Source organism: Lasioglossum baleicum, chromosome 8, assembly GCF_051020765.1.
Source record: "Lasioglossum baleicum chromosome 8, iyLasBale1, whole genome shotgun sequence".
NCBI classification, from domain to species: Eukaryota; Metazoa; Arthropoda; class Insecta; order Hymenoptera; family Halictidae; genus Lasioglossum; species Lasioglossum baleicum.
In genome coordinates this window covers 13,650,305-13,667,802 of record NC_134936.1, presented here as the reverse complement: position 1 = coordinate 13,667,802, position 17,498 = coordinate 13,650,305, and the positions used below count along the sequence as shown (strand labels likewise).

General features: G+C 44.8%; 3 protein-coding genes across 5 annotated transcripts in view; 1 reads left to right on the top strand and 2 right to left on the bottom strand.

Moving 5' to 3' along the window:
- Positions 1–22: 22 nt before the first annotated feature.
- Erp44 (Endoplasmic reticulum protein 44) lies at positions 23–4,580 on the bottom strand. 2 transcript variants are annotated; one of them, XM_076428563.1, is made up of 7 exons: positions 4,347–4,580; positions 3,695–3,776; positions 3,417–3,572; positions 3,037–3,337; positions 2,876–2,923; positions 2,227–2,522; positions 23–2,143 (listed from the first exon to the last, which is right to left on the bottom strand). In XM_076428563.1, the coding sequence occupies exons 1-7, from the start codon at positions 4,401–4,403 to the stop codon at positions 1,797–1,799; spliced, it is 1,287 nt and encodes a 428-aa protein (XP_076284678.1). In that variant the 5' UTR covers positions 4,404–4,580; the 3' UTR covers positions 23–1,796. The 2 variants fall into 2 exon arrangements, with proteins under 2 accessions (XP_076284678.1, XP_076284679.1); XM_076428564.1 differs by lacking the exon at positions 2,876–2,923 and having other exon boundaries at positions 4,347–4,559.
- A 343-nt stretch (positions 4,581–4,923) lies between these two features.
- Atf-2 (Activating transcription factor-2) lies at positions 4,924–7,910 on the top strand. 2 transcript variants are annotated; one of them, XM_076428562.1, is made up of 7 exons: positions 4,924–5,413; positions 5,473–5,566; positions 5,634–5,779; positions 6,011–6,339; positions 6,629–6,803; positions 6,928–7,273; positions 7,339–7,910. In XM_076428562.1, exons 1-7 carry the CDS (start codon positions 5,363–5,365, stop codon positions 7,743–7,745), a joined length of 1,548 nt encoding a protein of 515 aa, XP_076284677.1. In that variant the 5' UTR covers positions 4,924–5,362; the 3' UTR covers positions 7,746–7,910. The 2 variants fall into 2 exon arrangements, with proteins under 2 accessions (XP_076284677.1, XP_076284676.1); XM_076428561.1 differs by having other exon boundaries at positions 4,938–5,413; positions 6,629–6,845.
- A 975-nt stretch (positions 7,911–8,885) lies between these two features.
- The window catches only part of LOC143211144 (uncharacterized), an 81,154-nt gene continuing 72,541 nt past the window's right edge, over positions 8,886–17,498 (bottom strand). Inside the window, exon 4 of the mRNA XM_076428604.1 lies at positions 8,886–17,041. Within this exon, the coding sequence (XP_076284719.1) occupies positions 16,865–17,041 (177 nt within the window). The 3' untranslated portion in view covers positions 8,886–16,864. The remainder of the gene's footprint in view (positions 17,042–17,498) is intronic.

Below are 17,498 nucleotides of genomic sequence, written 5' to 3'. Positions count from 1 at the left end.
ATGTTAACATAAACAGTGGACGTTGTAAATGTTTGACTTAGAAATTCTTTATTAACAGAGAAATTAATATACCATCATCCATACAAATTAGCTTCTCAGGAGTATCTCGGCGTTACTACACCGTACCAAATCAATTTCATCGCTATCGTAAATCCTCTATCGCAGATATTCGAAACCCCTCGATTCTAAAATACTTTGCCCAAGAAGCGATTACTCTAGATAAAAACAGACGTTCTTCGTAGACGTTCGCATTCACTCCCGCGCTCAGAGTACTTTGAAAATCGAGTGTGATCGGGTCCGAGCGCTCGACGATTCTTTGTATTGTTTCTACACCACCTTTATCCAAATGTACACCGACTACGTGCTGCGATTTCTATCTTTTTTTGTGCTGGAGGAAACCTCGGGGACGGGTATCAGCTGGACAAATGAATAATCCGAATCTTTGCGAGCGGGGAAGCAATCAATTAAAACATTTTATACACAACAGGCCATTACAAATCAAAATATGATAAACCATTAAATTATTTTGACCAATACGCGCACTGTAATCATTTCTTATGCGATTACTGCTTTTAGCTATAGTCGTTTAGCTATAATCGTTAAAAAATCTACCAATAGGTTCTCAGTACATAAAATGTTAATTAATCGAAAGTCTAGCACAATAATCCTCGAATTTCGTTAGACACATTACATTATTCATTTGTACACCTAATAACCATGAAGTATCAAAAGATGATCGCCTTAAGAATTACTCCTAATTACCAAAATCCCTATCAATCCGAGAACTACTACCCCTGGCGAAAAGTACTTGACATAACTATGCATCTACTATAGATATTATTGACAAGTATAACTTACGAGTGTCTTCAGCAATAGTAAAGCAACGATATAATAGAAATAGCCATGTTTACATAAATAAAAATCTATTCTAATATTACTATAATGTAGCTTATGCCTTTTAGTACATTTTCCAGTAATTTTTCAATGAATTGATCGTTTATTAAACGCTTTCTGCCAAGGATAGTATGGAGTATCATAGGACCAGAGTCCATTACATCGCAGCCATCTTGTCCAAAGTACGTTCGGCCGTAACGTATGGTTGAAGCTCTCCTCGCTCTCATAGAAAACGATATATTACAATGGATCGCCTGTAGATGGATAATTTCTTCTTTCTATTATCCTTTTATTCTTAATCCCCGTATTTTTTCCTTAGCGTTATTTTGTAAGTCCTGTGTTATTTAGTTAAATCGTTAACACCTATTGTTCTGAACCCTAAGCGGTCATTCGTAATTTGATTTCGAAGAGCGATTAACCGAGAAATCTGGCACGAAACGAAAGTTAATATAAAAAGCACGTCTTTTATGTAAAAATAGAATGAAATCTACTATCCTGAAAGTCTCTACGAAGGTCTTCGTATTCGTATTCGATCAATATTAATCCTTTACAAGTGTAGTGTGTATAGAGTAGTTACGTGTATAAAACATTTGGTAGAGGCGTAAGATGTATCGATGGGATTTTATACATATGTATATTGTGTATATATATATGCATAGCTTTTTTTTGTCCTTAAATAATAAGACTTTCCTACCCATGTTTAATGTACACTAAATCATCGTTTAATTAGAATACTGTATAAACTGATACGAAGAATGCTAAACGCGCGTGTAACGTCGATATCAATAGAATTCGATTTAATAATAATACAACGGATTTGGATTGCATCACTGTAAAATAACTAACAAATCGCGTAACCGAAATTATACAAATCTTGCTTGTCCATCATCGTCACTATAACATTAAAGTTCATCCCTGAGTAATGTATACCTGTTTTTACTGGGCGCTAGTTTTTTGAACGTGGATTCAGGTGGGGTTGTAGGCACCTTGATTTGACCCACAATTTGTGGCGATTCGTTATTACTAGGATCCGGGCCGTTGTGGAATTCCCGGTGTAGCTTTCCGGAGTACAAGTCCTTCAGGAAAGCCCTAAGCCTACCCTCTATATGGATATCGTTAAAGTTTGGGAACAGGTACATATGCCTAAAACTATCTATAGCGATCAAAGGCAAGTCAGCGGGTGTCTTCTCTAAGTGATGAAGGGGGTGAGCAAATTTCAAACCATCTGCTGTCAGGAAATTGACATGTTCTGAAAAGAGAGAGAGAGAGAGAATTATTTTATTTTAACTGGCCTATTTGTCGATCAGGATAGATATTCAATAATTTATTTACGTTTCTCGTCTATTAACTGTTTCGAGACTATATCTTTGTACAGTTTAATGCTCTCCACATCATCGGGAGCATGGAACAGTATGAGGAATGGTAGACCCTCTTCCGTTAACTCTTCAGCATTCACGAATGTAATCTCCCTCACGAGGGGAACACATTTCTCTTGCGCCCAAACATTCAGCTCATCAAAGTTATGCAAGCTACCATGGTAGGTCTCGTCATCATCATTGGAGAGCGCTTTATCTGATCGGAAGACTATAATAGGCTCCCCTGGAGGATGCATGGATCTGCTTGCATTCCTGTTTCGCATTTGAGAAAAGATACACGTACATTTTCGCTTCTATATTTCGTTTGAACATTCACATCGTAGAAAATTGCAAACTATAATTGAAAACGAAAACTCTCGAACACAATCGGGACCTTGTAAAACGCGATCGAAAAAAAAGCTGACTATCCTCGCCTAACACAATTAACATAAAATACCATATTTTCCAAATAACTTTTCAATCGTGTTGTACGAGAGTAGTAACACTGTTCCATCGAATTCAATTCGATTTGCCTATTAACAATGCACACAGAAAATGCTGCAACCTCAAGGAACTGTGCAAAACGAAAATCCGTCTAGACCACACATGCACATTGTCTTACTTACACCAAGTGAAAATGTTCTCCAATGTCACAGTTTTGAGCAGAGCATGTGCTTGTTAGAGGAAACAAGAGAACCATTACACACACACCCTCGTACAGCCATACATAAAAATTCTCAAGTATAATTTCAACAATATTTGTAGAATATACGAGAATCACACTCACCCAAAGCCAACATGGAATTGACAGTCATCGTGGAGGTTGGTAGCAACCCTCCTGAACATCTTGTACTCTGGAACATCTTTCCGATCAAAGTATCCGATAATCATTCGTTTCTTGTCATCCAAGTTCATCAGTTCTTTCAGATCGTAGAACTCCCTTATCGGATCCTCCAGTTGTTTCTTTATGAACTCTTCGAAGGCGTCCACAGACCTTTGACCCCTGTACTCCCTCTTGATTGGTTGGCCATTTCTGATGACCTTCAGTGTTGGATACTTGGTGATGTGGAACCTCGAGGCAATACCAGCTAAAACCATAATGTTTCACTTAGGGATTTGAACAATTCTGTTTCCGAATTTACGTCGTAATTATCTTAGTTTACCCACATTCCCTGTCGCAGTCTACTTTCGCCATTACAACTTTCCCGGGCTCGGGAAAAGCGCGTCTTATTCTAGTCGCCGCTTCTTCGAAAATTGGGGCTAATAAGTTACTAAAACGGCACCATTGTGCGTAAAAATTTATAAAGACCAATTCGTTCGATGCTGAAATAAAACAAGAATGAGTGAGAACGACGAACGAACCTCCGGGAACGGTTTACGATTAAGTCAACAATAGCCTTATCTGTATGTCATTTCGACTGGCTTTTCGCAACGTCGTGACTTACCGAGCGTCATATCAATATTTTGTTGAGTGAGTGATACTGCGCCTTCGTTTGCATCGTTCGCTAAACTGTTTGGTAAAAATGCCTAGAATCAAAGTCGATGTATATTTTATCAAGAATTTCTTATCGGTTAGTTTATACAACGTGTTACAAAACGTGTTATAAAATATTAATACACAGAATTCGAGCGTGGGAATAATTCGCGTATGTGTTCGGCGAGAAAATAAATTAAAACAGCAGAGTGGGATGAGAAACGGCATTTTTATTTTCCGGCATGATCTTTCGGGGCGTTGGAGACGTGCAACGTCAGCAACAGAAGCTTTTACGTGAAGCGGATTGTAGCGGGTGCGGGTCTGATTTTCCAAAGGTTTATTTAATAAATGTGTTGGCAGCGTTATTGTCTTGTGTACATGTATAGGTTATGCCGCTATTTCATTCTGTTAAACGAGACCAAGGACCTTTAAAATTAAGCTCTGCGGCGAGCCTGACCCGATAACGAATCGTGGGCTTGCCGGAAGTTTGTGGGTCACCAATTGTGTGTCACCTTACGCGTGGCCGGAGATTTTCGAAAATCTCTGTCATCTGATTGCTCGTTTTTTATTTCGCTTCGGTTTCACGAAAAACGGTACACAATGGTATCTCGGATATTACTCACCAGTAAACAAGCAAGTATAAGAACTTTGAAGTCGAAAATATCACAGAAGACCAACATCTTATGATCTTAGAGTATAAGCTTGATCAGACACAAATTTTTTGAATAACCATCAGTAAGCAGCTGGCTCTGCGTCAAATTGCCACGAATTTGTAGTCAATCGAAGCCTAGTAAAATAATGTCGAGGTTTCGATTGCAACAGGCAGGCCAAAGGCAGAAATTCTCTATACAGATTCTGTAAACCTGTCGGCGCCCATCGGCGCCTTTCAGCGCCTTTGTTACGTCGTCGTTTCTACCTGGATCCACCTGGATCTCCCCCTATCAGGTCTACGTCCCTTCCCATTGTTCTCTAATTCTATTTCCGAGTGCATGAATCCTAGGGATTGAAAAAGCTAGTCAGAAAATCACCAGGAATGATATTTGTCTGTCCTATAACTGCCTATAACCACCTATAACTGATAGGTACATAATGGTACATAACTTATATTCTAAATGTTTATAACATGTCAGCTGTCGTATTTACCAGGCCACCAATAATTCAGAACCGTAGACAGAAAAATGCATTGCACGGAACGTCTATACTGATCTTGTCTATGACGAAAACCTCGCCATGCTTACCAATCGTTGGAGTCCACAAAATAAAATATAGGAATATCGTCTAGGAAGACGACGATCACCATACGCACGCGCATTTTAGGGTTATGTACCTATCGACTCGAGTGTGCTGCACCAATGGTGTTAGTCTTTGCAATATGGAAACAGCTGATACCATAATATTTGGTAGCTGGTGTAGAAACCTCGGGTTGACAATCAGTTTACGTGTCCTCGATATTACGTCAATGAAAAACAGTTCTACCGTGGTCAGTTACACAGAGAATGTATCGGAGCAACAGTCATTCTCAAGGAAATGATTATCCTGACTTGAAACTCTGTACACAATACTCTCTCAGCTGTTTTACCTCTCATTCTGCAGTGTTTGCAAACTATCACAGGACTCTCCTCGTGGCTGCGAATCGACAATGACTGATACAGAGAGAGCTTTTGCTTGTTCCTTGTCCGGTTGCACCATGGTAAGCGTGTAACATTTATATTTCATCTCCAACCTCTGTTAACAATTGTGCTTTTACAGAGTTTCACCAACGAGAATCAGTTGACGGTGCACATGAAGAAGCACGACATGATGTTGAATCTGGGTAGCGGTTCCAAGAGTGCTGGCTTTGTGGGTAGGTACCCACAATCAAATTATCCAATAAAAGAAATACAAGATTAAGGAGATATCTTTACCAACAGCTGATCAAACTCCTACACCCACAAGATTCATCAGAAACTGCGAAGAAGTGGGTCTGTTCCAGGACCTACAGAATGTGAACCCTTTTGAGGAGACATTCAGGAGAGCAGTGGAATCAGGGAACACAGGCACGCTCTCTGTATCAGAGGTAACAAGAGAAAAGAAGAAGCAGAAGCCTCTAATCCAGTGGTTTCCAACCTGGGAGGTGCAGACGATTTTCATTTTCATACCATAATATCTACAAATAAATAAAACGTAACAGTTTTCAAAACGTGTTTATGTCATTATATCTATTAACAATACAAAAGGCATAAAAAGGTTGGAAACCGCTGCTCTAATCCTAACAGTTTCAGCTCTAGTTTAATAAATGTTCCTCTAGGGTGGGATCACAGATGACACTCTGCACACTCCTCACATATTCCCCCATATAGTCGACGTGCTGTCTGGCAGTAATCAGATTCTCTCCGAAGGCAGTGTTCAGGAATGTACCAGCAGCATTTCTATCACGGAGAAAGACACCAACGAGAGCACCATCATAGACACGGAGGTCTGCACTAGTGTCAAGCTTGCTAGAACAGAGGAGCAGGATTTGTTAAAGAATAAAGTGGATGGAGTAAAGAATGGGACGCTTGTGGAGAATATTATCAACCAAGTGACGAGTACACAGATTATACCGAGGGTTTTGGATGAGCAAGTTGGTCCCCAATTGTAAGTGGATTCTCGAACGTGTAGCAAGGTTCTTGCATTATTCCTGAATAGACTTCCCTCGCATAGTGTGACTATACACTGTACAGTAATCTTCGAAGCGGTCGACGCGGCCACAAAAAAAGTAGTATCTCTTCACGATCTATGTCACAGCACAGAACCGAGAATTGGCTTAGATCGTGGGGTAGTAACGCTATGCGAGGGAAGACTGCATTATTTCTCTGTATTGCTTCTTACGGGTCAGGATGGACCCTGTATTCTCCGTTTGATTGAACCGTACGTCTGTTTGAAGATCGATAAACGGGGAGGAGGTCCAACTGCTATTGAAGACTGCTGATGGCAAACTGATGCAGCTATCAGCAGTGCCGGTTTGCGAGCCACTTAATACCTGCGTGGCGCAGACATCGTTGAAACAACAACAAACGGTCGTAATAAAAACCGAGCCACCTCTACAATGTGCCGCAAAGGTAGACCCCAAGAAGCCTTCCCCACTATCCCTGGCCAAAATGGTATTTAATACTGCCACGAACCGTTCCCGATTGCGTTTCCTGGGTGTACTCGTTGTGATGTTTCCTGTATGTGTGATTGCAGAAACTGAAACAGGTGCTGATCAAAACCACAGGCTCGCAAAACGACAAATCAAACAACAGCTCGACGAACCGCGAGTCAAACGCCTCGAAGAAAGAGAATCAGGATAAACAGCCGCTAGACCAGGTGAAAAAGAAGGAGATTCTTGAACGGAACCGCGCGAGCTCGATGAGGGCGAGGGCGAAGAGGAAAGCGTGGATACAGCAGCTCGAGAGGACGGTTTCTAACGTGAACGAAACCAACGTGGCTCTGCAAATGGAGATCAAGGTTCTGCGAGCGGAAGTAGCGAAACTGAAAACGATCCTGTTGGCCCACAAAGACTGTCCAGTCACGAAGGCGATTCAGAAAGGTAGCCGAATCGAAAGCGATCGTTTCTACAGCTGTGGACTTACCTTGCAACTGGGTTTGTTACAGGAAACGGAATAATACTCGGGCAAAAAATAATATCGCTCAACACGGATCTGACCGCAAACTCGAATAATCCGCTGGGAATTTCTATTAAGAGATCGACGGGCTTCTCTGCATCCGAAGTTCCCATCGTCCCCAAGAAAAAGCTGTCCTTAGCACCCGCGAAGAACCCCATCATCTTCCCCAAAGTCGACTGCACCGCCAGCTTGACGATCCCGAGCGCGACTCTAATCAAAACCGTACCTACCTTGAAGATCATGGGGGTTGGTCAACTTCTAGCCGAGAAGGAGGAGACCAAACAGATACTGATCGTGCAAAACCCGCCTAGGAAGGTGGAGAACGCTACGAGACAGATCATTCAAATTAATCCTAATTACGAGGTCGACCACGGGCCGAAAACCGCGGGAACTTGAACTGTACGAGCGTGTATAGTGACGAGGGTTGAGAACCTTTGACTAATCGTTACACGATTATTGTTATATTTATTTTCTTCCAAGGGAAACTAACCGCGAGCGTGAATGTTTGTACATAAGAAATTTTTTTATTTATTTACGGAAATAAAGACGAGTATTTTATAACTCACTGTTATTATTCTACCCTATTCTTAGCCTTGAATTAATCCTGAGAAGGGGCCGAGGTATAAATAATTTTAAGACTATAATTAGTTACAGAACGTGGAAGGTTGCTAAAGTAAGTGGAGAACTTGGTTGGTCGCACGAGTTGCATTGATTAATTACTTGTTGTTTTTATGTAAAATAAGAAATCAAATTAAACTGAAACAATATAAATTTTCATTTTCTCGAGAGCTGGAGATGGGAGGATTGAAAACGGTCGAAAGAATTTCTTGTAACACATCTTGCGTATCTTTATTGTAGGTCTACAGAGTGTCCACGTCGTTACAAATATTTCTAGGATGTTTCTCCGCGTTTAGGCGAGTCCCGCGCTGTTTCTGTGACCCTCGGGCCCTTATCAGTTCTCCGTCCAGTCGTCTAAAAACTCTACACCGGACAGGAGAATGATAAGGGACTTTGGGCACGGAACGTGTGGCTTCCACGTGATTGCCAGTTGAAATTCCAGCTCATCTGTGGTTCCCTGCTTTTTATTATCACGTTTGCGGGCCAAGAATTCGAACCGTTCTCCTCCTCTTCTTCTTACCATTCGACGACGACGGAGAGAAACGGTTTAAGGATCGTGCAACATTTTTAGCAGGCGAACGCTGCACATTTCCACGCCGCATAATATTATCTAATCGCCGGCGAAATTCATGTTTGCTCCCGATTACAGTGAATACAAGCGCGCGCCGTCGGTTGCCGAGTAATCTCTGCGTTTTGTCAGCGAGTCTGCGGTCGGTCCTCCGAGACAGACCCGTGTAGATACTACTACCGGCCGTGGAAAGATGTATTGACAGAGTGCATTCAAAAATCGTCTCGTGTTTTTCGACAAACAAGATTCCTCCGGCCGGGGAGGACTGTGACTCATTGCAGCACAACGGGCCAAGTGAGATGTAACTCGAATTATCGGTTGTTCTGCAAATACCAACGGTTACCCTACGCCGATAACGGTTGGGGGATCGATAACGAATAAGAATTCCCCTTTTGTACATTTGAGCCGGTCGTTCGTGGAAAATCTGCTACAAAACGCCTCCCGACAATTCTATCGACGCCTCTGTCGACCCTGCAACGGCACGCTGTCTCTAAAAATGTCCTAGAATGCTTTCAGCCATGTAGTTCAAGGCCACAAAATCCAACTGTCCGAAATATCTGATATCATCAGATAACAATGTCAGATATCGACGTATTTGCAATTATTCTGCGATGCAGCTACTAAATTCAGAGTACAACAAATGTTGACAAAGTTTCAGAGACTTGGTGCGCCTTTGCAGTGTCAACTAGATTAACTTTACAACCATGAACGCTCGAACGAAGTTGATCTCGGTATATTTACCACGCGACATTGTTGCGACGGTTCGTAATTCGTTATACAGGTTAATATCTCGCACGGAAACACGCGGGACCTTCCACACGGTTTTCAGTTTCGCAGTTCGAAGCCTCGGGTAAAAATAGATCGCGTCGCCCCACGCGTCCGCCCGAGTTTCACGGCCCTGGATCGAGTCCTCCGCGTGGCTATTATACAACAAGCCATCCCTAACCTTGGACCAGACCGGCCAGTTTCTTCAGTTTTTCAATCATTACAGAGAATCGCGGGCACGCCGCGCTTCTCGGATAAGTCTTCGGCCTGTACGAGGAAAAAACCTTGATCCATAGATCCGGATCCACCGCGGAACCCTCGGGCGATTCGCTTTTTCCGACCATCGATCATACTCTACTTGTTAAACGCGTGATTTGCGATCGCTGCTTGCGTCGAGACTGTACACAGAAATCGTCGAGGCGCATAAATAATACTTGTTAATGACGATGTAAATTTGTTGAATCAGTTCGACAAATAAATCGTTCCGAGCTAAAGCGGATAGCGAAGAAGTTTTCATTTACTTTTAAACTACAGTTTACTGGCAGACGTTTTGGAACTCGACCGCAGAGCTTCGGAACGGGAAACTCGTGACTATAAAGAGATATGTGTGGACTGGGTTCAACAAATAGATAATAGTCACGAGGTTCCCATTCTGTTTTACACTATTTTCTAGTTCTCTGGTCGGAAGAGGACAGAAATAATAATTCTGATTTACACTCTTCCGTTTACCCACCAGAGAATTATTTTAAATACGGAACTCATTTTTACGCAGACTATTAAATCGCAACAACGAAATTACAAACTGGTTGGTGCAGCAGTGCGGTGTTCTTTCACGGTAAATTGTTTCGTAGACGCGAGGGGGATATTAATTCGCAAAATACCTAAACAAGGCGGGGTTGCTCGAATTCCCGAAGAGCTACGGGGTGCAGAGAGCGGGGCTGCCCTTTATGGGGTTTCCGGTGATTTAGATCAGCAGTGGTTTAATTGGTATCGATCCGATCGGCTTCGCGGGCTCGCAGAGAGAGCGCCAGTGAATTCAGAGATCACTGATCAGACGCGTATGTGACCCAGTTCCGTGATTCACGGGCTTCTGTTTCCACCATCTGAACCTGTCCGCGGCAAGGATCGATCTACTTCGTTTCCATCAAAACAATTACTTGTAAATTCGACTTGCACCAAGCGGGGACGACTCGCGAACAATCACGGCGATTTTTCACATTGATTCGTTATTTTCGTGATCGATTCTGATTGGCGAAGAGCCTTTCTTCGCGCATTGTATTAGATTTGTACGCCGTATCTATCTGTAATTGTTAATTGTTAATTGCATAGGTGCAAATACATAAAGATAAAAGAAATTGTCTGCAGTTTTATACATCGTTAAATAAATATTACGATGTCGATATCGAGAGAAAAGAATTAATATTTTTCTTTTTTAAATACTGGAGTAAGGCACGATAAAGAATTTATACAACGATACGGACAAGAAAATTGAATATTTTTTGTTTCTCATTAAATGAAGTAAATTTACGTTACGTGCAGATATTTTTTATGTAATCGATGTAACTTCAAGAAGGAACTAATTCAATCGAGATGAAGAATTAGGATGACAGTGAGAAAATTGAATGAAGTTGAAATATCACTACCGTGATCGTGATTCTGCGATTACTATGATAAACCACCTAGTTCGGTTCGGCCCCTATCAATTTTTATTCCGTGAAGATAAAAACCGAAAGTGTATATTATATACCTCGCGTCTCGAGTCTGTCGGGCCTCGAATTAATCGTGAAGTTTCAAGGTTTCGGCGGGTCTCGATTTCTCGGATAAGTGAGCGTTATCTGTAACGGAGTAAAGTCGTCGTTCCAGTTATCGCCGGCTAAGGTCTTCGTGCGCGACGCGGCGACACGCTCTTGGACAGTGAACTCCCCATAAATAGACTAAGCCGCAAAACAGTCTTCGTTCGCTTTATTTATTTTCTTTTTTCTTTTTCACAGAGCGATCCGGTGTTTACCGAGACTCATAGGAGCGTGTACAGAGGACGGTCCCCGAAGGTTAAGCTCTGTGCTCGCAGTATCGAAGAAAGCCGCAGGAATGTGCCACGGGGAACACGTGGCTCTCTTCGGATCGCGGTGAGAGAACCGACCGATGCAACGCACGTGCAACTATGTCAGCACAGACCGACCCTCGAGAGGCCCGACGACTATAAAAAGCTACATTGTATCGCCGCTTCCTGGGAACCGACCAATCGAAAATAAACTACGGAAACGCCAGATATCGTATCGTCGCCCAGAAACGCGCTCGGGGGGCCTCGTGTAATCGCTAACCTTCCTCGTTATCGTACCATCGACCGGCCAACAGTCAGCTAACAGGGAAACCAGCATGGTTGGTAAGGCAGAGGATTGGCTCCGGCAGAATATTCCCTTCGCCCCCCTACCTCCAACCCTTGGTCGATCTACTTTGCCTAAATTCTTCGCGGAGCGAGACAATCCTTGTATACCAACAACGCCGTTCCATTCAGTTTTCCATTCATCCCGGCTTCCTGTTTTTCACCAAAAACACTAAACAGACTCATGATTACATCCCTGACTCATCCGCGACCTCTGTTCTTGCCGCATCACATTCGGACCTTTGCCTGATCACGTCATCTTCAAAACTCTGGCCTTATCATTCTAGCTTTTACAATTCTTAAAAATTCTTCTTTTACAAGCGGTTTTCTCGGAATCTAATGAATATATCGACTTAATTATTCTTTCAAATGGACAGTATTATTGACTTTTCGTTATCGTGATACCTCTCATTATAACTATATATTTATTTGGACCACATCGAGAAACTGAAAACCGAATTACGCCCTGAACTTCAACCCCTCGTCCTCCGCGCTTAGGATGATCAGATCTTCGACTCTATTGATTAATTACCAGAAACAGACAATTTATTTTAAATGTTTCAGGGAATAATCAGCACGTCCGCAGGCCAACCGGGCCAGCACTCGAAGAGCTCGAATAAGAGAGATTATAGCAACTTGAAAATTTCGTTGCGCACGTTCTCGTAACGGAGCAATTAAGAAACGGTTTACGATAGCGACAGCTCGTAAAGTTCACAGCGGCGTGGCAATGATTTTCGGAGGGATCATTCTCGGATACAAGCGGGGAACCCGTGCGAGCGCGGTTGTTAATCCGTCGAGTTATTCCGGAAAGTTTATAATTCCGTGTAGTACTCGGGAACTCTGGTTAAATCGTATCGTTTTGCAAGTTTCTGGGATAAGATCTGATCGATGCCGAGTTTCTCCGTTCAGGTCCGAGGGAGCTTTTCGCCCTGTCAACCCGGTAATAGAATTCTCCTGGTCGAGAGAGGAAGTCGCGACGGGGGGAGAAACGTTCTCCTTGAGAGAATTTTTCCAACGCTGTACAAACGTACACGGGCTCGCGAAACCGCGATAAGAGCGTCCGCGCGTGTGTACATCCGCGTTAACGACTTTCAGCGAATGGAATAAAGGTTGGGCGAATAAATTCAGTGACTTTTATGGGGTTCCTGTAACGGATAGCCCCTTGAAAACCAGTGGAATTGCTTTTTGGCTGGAGAGAGAAAGAGAGAGTCCCGGGTGCAGTCGTGCTTTGAATTTTGCTGTGAAGCTTGTAGCAAGTCTGTGAAATGATCTGTCTTCGTCTGTGTCGTGGTTCTCAGATGAATGGAAATGATTCTAACCGAGAGACTATATTCGATCTACGGAATGTACGATCCCGGCTGAGACAATACGCGGCACGATAGCCTTGAGACGCAGTCTGTGCTTCCTTTTATTTTTACATCTGACCCGAGACAACGACGCGCGCCAGTCAGCGTTCCCCTCGGCAGCAAATTCGACCTCCTGGTTCGTGAACTTGCACGATTTTTAACATGCCACGTAGCAAAGGGTTGAAGATACCGAGAGACTGTAACGCGGCTCGCATACAGTCTAGTCAAACAATTATCAATTGCAAGAATGAACGAAAGATTAAGGGACTAGATTTATCCCGAGCCCGACCGTGATATAATTAATGTTATTTTCCGCGGAGTATTCGATGCATGAATCTTTGCGAGAGAAGCGGAAACGTTGAAAGCTCGCGGCGGTGCTTCGACTTCCGGTTTTCAAAAACCGATAACGACCGGAATCCCGCAAGGCCCCGCAAACCTAGCAGCTAGGATCAGTGGAGCTGTGATAATGCGACCGAACGTTCTCTCTTGCGCTCACACGTACTCGATTAAATAAAAAATTCTGGAGTCTCTAGTTTCCGATTCATTTCGTTTCAACAAATTTTAAATAGTATCGCAGAAGCCGAACAATGTATAACACGTCGAACCCTACTCCGAAATAAAATTGTCCTTCCACGGAATTATTATGGACAAAGGGACCGGAGCCATCGCAGCCCCGGCGAGGGGTTAAAAACTAGAAGGAGCCCCCGAGGAAGGTAGCCCCTTATTTACAATTCACGATCGCGACGATTGAATTGGAAATTCGGCTGGAAACGCGTGAACGAATTTCTAAGTGTTTCCCGGCTCGAGAGCGATTTCAAAACGTGCAGACGGCGACGGCGGCGGTGGCGGCTACGCGTCTGGTCCGTCTAGTCGCGTCGCCTCTAACCTCCTGGTGGCCTTTGACCGGTCACATGGCTGGCCCGATCGATCTGCGTCCAAAATACCCTGGTGGTGCGCCTAGCTCGGCTGTCTCGGCACGTTTCCTCTCGTCGAAAATCCCGCTCCGAGTTTCCGTTCCGCGACGATTCGCGGTACACGCACAGACGGACGCACTGATTCGCTGGGAAACAGGGAACGGTTCTCCCGCGAGCGTTGCACGAGCCAATCGCGAACGGCCAACGGGTCGGGCACGCCGATGCAACCGAACCGGGGATTGGTCCGTCTAGGAACGCGAGGACCGGAGCAGCGCGTGATCGATCACATGGAACACTGGCGAACCGTCACGAAAAGTGTCTCGCGCACGACTGAACCATCCGACGATCGCGCTCGGATGTCTCAGCCCGGTCAGTCCTTGTCTGGCCGGCTGGAGAGGGGAGAACAAGAGAGAGGGGATCTCCCTCCGTCTACCTCCCACCTACAGAATCCTATCTATCGCTACGTGCACGCGTAGCGCCATCTTTGAATACCCCTCTCCTTTCCCCCACCTTTCTCTACCCCCTCTTCGTACACAACCGAGGTACGATTTTCCCCGCCACCCTGAAACGAATCTTTCGCGCGCGCTTCTCTCGAACGCGTCCCCTCTGCGCCCCGAGATGCTGCGCCTATGACTTCTCGTTTATTTGTCCGGGATACTTGAAAGAGAACTTCGGGGATGTTTTTCAGTCCCATCGATGCGACGAGCGGTTATTTTTTGGGCAGAACACGCTGTTCGAGTGCAGCGTCTGTTTTCAGAGATTCCGGAGAGCTTCTTCCGGGGCCACTTCTACTCGAGATGCCTTTTTTTCGGACATTCAATTCGTCTCACTCGGAGCAAACCGAGGGCAGGCTTTTGAAACGGTACAGATGGGAATGCTTAGATCCATTTAGGCTGTTTATAGTATTTGGCGGAGCCCAAAGAGCCGTGGGAGGACTTTGAAAAGACCGGTTCAAACATTGAAACATTTGTAGAGACTCCAGGTACATTGTATCTGTTCCTTGTCGTCGCAGCTTTTACGTAGTAGCTCTCGACTGTTTCGAGCAGTGTAATTTTAGCGATGAAAAATAGAAGACTATCTAAAGTCGATTATTGGAAGATCTAACCAAACTCGTGCAAAGGTTTGTTACTTTGTAGGATCTCGGAAGAAACATTGTGTGCCGAGAATGACTGAACCGAGTCATTCCCTCGTTTAATTCTACGACTGTATGTTTTCCGTTAACAATACGATAGACAGGTAAAAAATCTCTCTTTTCCCGAAGGACAAACTGCCCCGTAAGAGTCGAGGTCTCCTCTGGCGAATAAACCGTGGCGGCGGGAATCCCCGAAAACCGCGAAGAATCTGTGAAATGCGTTCTTGGCGTCCCGGGTGACAATGCAATTCCGCCGGGTGGTTGCACCCGTTGAATCGGCCGGCAATTGCGCGATCTCGGTGTACATCGTGTGATTCCGAGTTTTAATTACGTATTTAGAGAGAAAAAGGTGGCGAGCGAAGAAAAACGAGAAAGAGGAAGAGAGACGGTTCCGGGGGGCGTTCTCTCCCAACGATTTCTTCTCGGGCTAATTAAAAAGCTGCGGGAGTTTGTCGGTTCTCGTGGAACGTCGCCAGGAGCTCGCTTCTCATCTTGAAAACCGCGGGTCTAGGCAATAAAGAGGCTCGGCCCGTTTAAACGCACGATTAATGGCGCGAACCGGAGCCAAACGTTTCGAGCCTGCTGCACCGGAGAGCGACCGTTGGGGTTCTCCTCCCTTGTTTCAGGCTTCTGCTCTTTTTTCCGTTCGGATGACCTACTGAAACAAATTTGAGAGAGAGAGGGAGGATACTAGGGAAATTAGAGGGTCAATTAGAAATCGTTTCGAGCTCGGTGGAAAAAGCAAAGTGGTCCAAGTACGGTTGGAAACAGAGAGAGAGAGAGAGAGAGAAGAGCTAAACCATGAAGAGGGTGGAGAACAGATACCAACACACCGATCCCGCGGAGAGAGCAAAGTGACTCGATATCGGGGAGTGTCTCGGCGTTAGCCCCGAATTAATTCCTCGGGGCGGCTGGGGGATTCTCCATTACCAGCGCGGAACGAGCAGCAGTAAAGTGTTCCGCCTTGGAAAGAATACCTGCGTCTTCTTCCTCCTTCTCCTCCTTCTTCGCGTCCGCCTCGACGTCCCAAGCAATTGCTCCATCCCCGCCCTTGCTCCTCCTCCGTGTCCGCCAAACGAATTGTCTGAAAAATCTCAAAGCATCCCTCCGTGCGACTTCACCGACGTCCGAGACCCTGCAACCGATTAAACAAATGTATAATCCTTCGCAGGATGCCGCGATCGATGATCACTGACGCCGGAGACATTGCTCTCGTAGAAATCTCAGAAAATCATCAGCTTCGAATCGGGCTGTACAAAATTAATTTTTACAGTTCAACCCCTTGCACCCCGGTGAAGATTTTTCGATGCACTCTGCAACTTCGAACATTTTAGTCTGAGAAGAGGAACTTGAGGATTTACTCTGATTTACTATCACACTAGATTTTACGCATTTCTAACGAAAATGATTAGGTTAGATACAAGATTGGAAAGACAAAGACTCCGGCAATTTTAATTTTGCACAAACCACCGATCAGCAGATTAATTCCGCAGATAAAAAAATTTCAGACAGAATCTACCAAATGTTTTCTACGTGTTCTCTATAATTTTTCTTTGCCTTCTGGGAACTCGACGAAGCTCTAGTTGCAGACGCAAAGAAAACTGTGCAAGAGGTTATGGCGAGCGTATCGCACGTGTTTAATTACCGATCTGTCGTGCAGCTGCGTTTGGAAAATCCGCTCGTAATCCGATCTCCGTAGAAGGCTCAGCGAGCGCCTCGATCGTTTCTGGGAATACCGGCCAAGGTTTTCCCGAGTCGCAGGGGCGGCTAGGCTGGGATTTTCCAGGGTTCAGGAAGCAGTCTGTTCCGCACGTGTGTCCGGACAAAGAACGATTTTCCAAGCGACATGGCGTGGACGCGTGTTCCATGGCTGGGCCGCTCTGGTCGGCCCCATAAGTGGCGGACTAATTATACTCTGTGTGGCCGGTGACCTTCGGTGCTCTCTCGCCTCAGCTGTTCCCTGGATCTGTAAATCAACGGGAAACGAGTCCGGTGAATGGTTTGCTCGACACACACACACGTAGCTTTCCGAAACAACGATAAAAGGAGAAAGAGAGTGGGAGAGACAATGCACTTTGATACTTTTCGCGATCGTGAAAACAAGCAATCTGGAATCAGTCGTTTCGGGACACACACGCACGGGATTGAAAAGAATGACACAGCGTATGTCCGGGTGTACGAATTGAAAAAGACAGATCGAGAGCGCAGGGCGCTTTGAGCCTTTTTCCGAGATACAGATAACACGCGCGCGGAGAGCGATTCGAAACTGAGCGCGCGTTCTCTCTCTCTCTCTCTTTTTCTCTCTCGTCGCGACTGATGTGATTGAAAATTCGCGAGAGTGAGCTGAATACGCGTCGCCCGGGGACACGGCAGAATGGAGAACAGATAGAGCCCAGCCGAGTCATTGTGGCCGAGATAAGGCC

Coding starts and splice junctions, on each gene's coding strand:
- Erp44 (XM_076428563.1), bottom strand. CDS start 4,403: ATGTTGGTCTTCTGTGATATTTTCGACTTCAAAGTTCTTATACTTGCT. Junction 3,777..4,346: donor TTATACTTGCTTGTTTACTG/GTGAGTAATATC, acceptor CTTTGATTCTAG/GCATTTTTACCAAACAGTTT. Junction 2,144..2,226: donor ACAGTTAATAGACGAGAAAC/GTAAATAAATTA, acceptor CTCTCTTTTCAG/AACATGTCAATTTCCTGACA.
- Atf-2 (XM_076428561.1), top strand. CDS start 5,363: ATGACTGATACAGAGAGAGCTTTTGCTTGTTCCTTGTCCGGTTGCACC. Junction 6,340..6,628: donor GAGCAAGTTGGTCCCCAATT/GTAAGTGGATTC, acceptor GTCTGTTTGAAG/ATCGATAAACGGGGAGGAGG. Junction 7,274..7,338: donor CACGAAGGCGATTCAGAAAG/GTAGCCGAATCG, acceptor GGTTTGTTACAG/GAAACGGAATAATACTCGGG.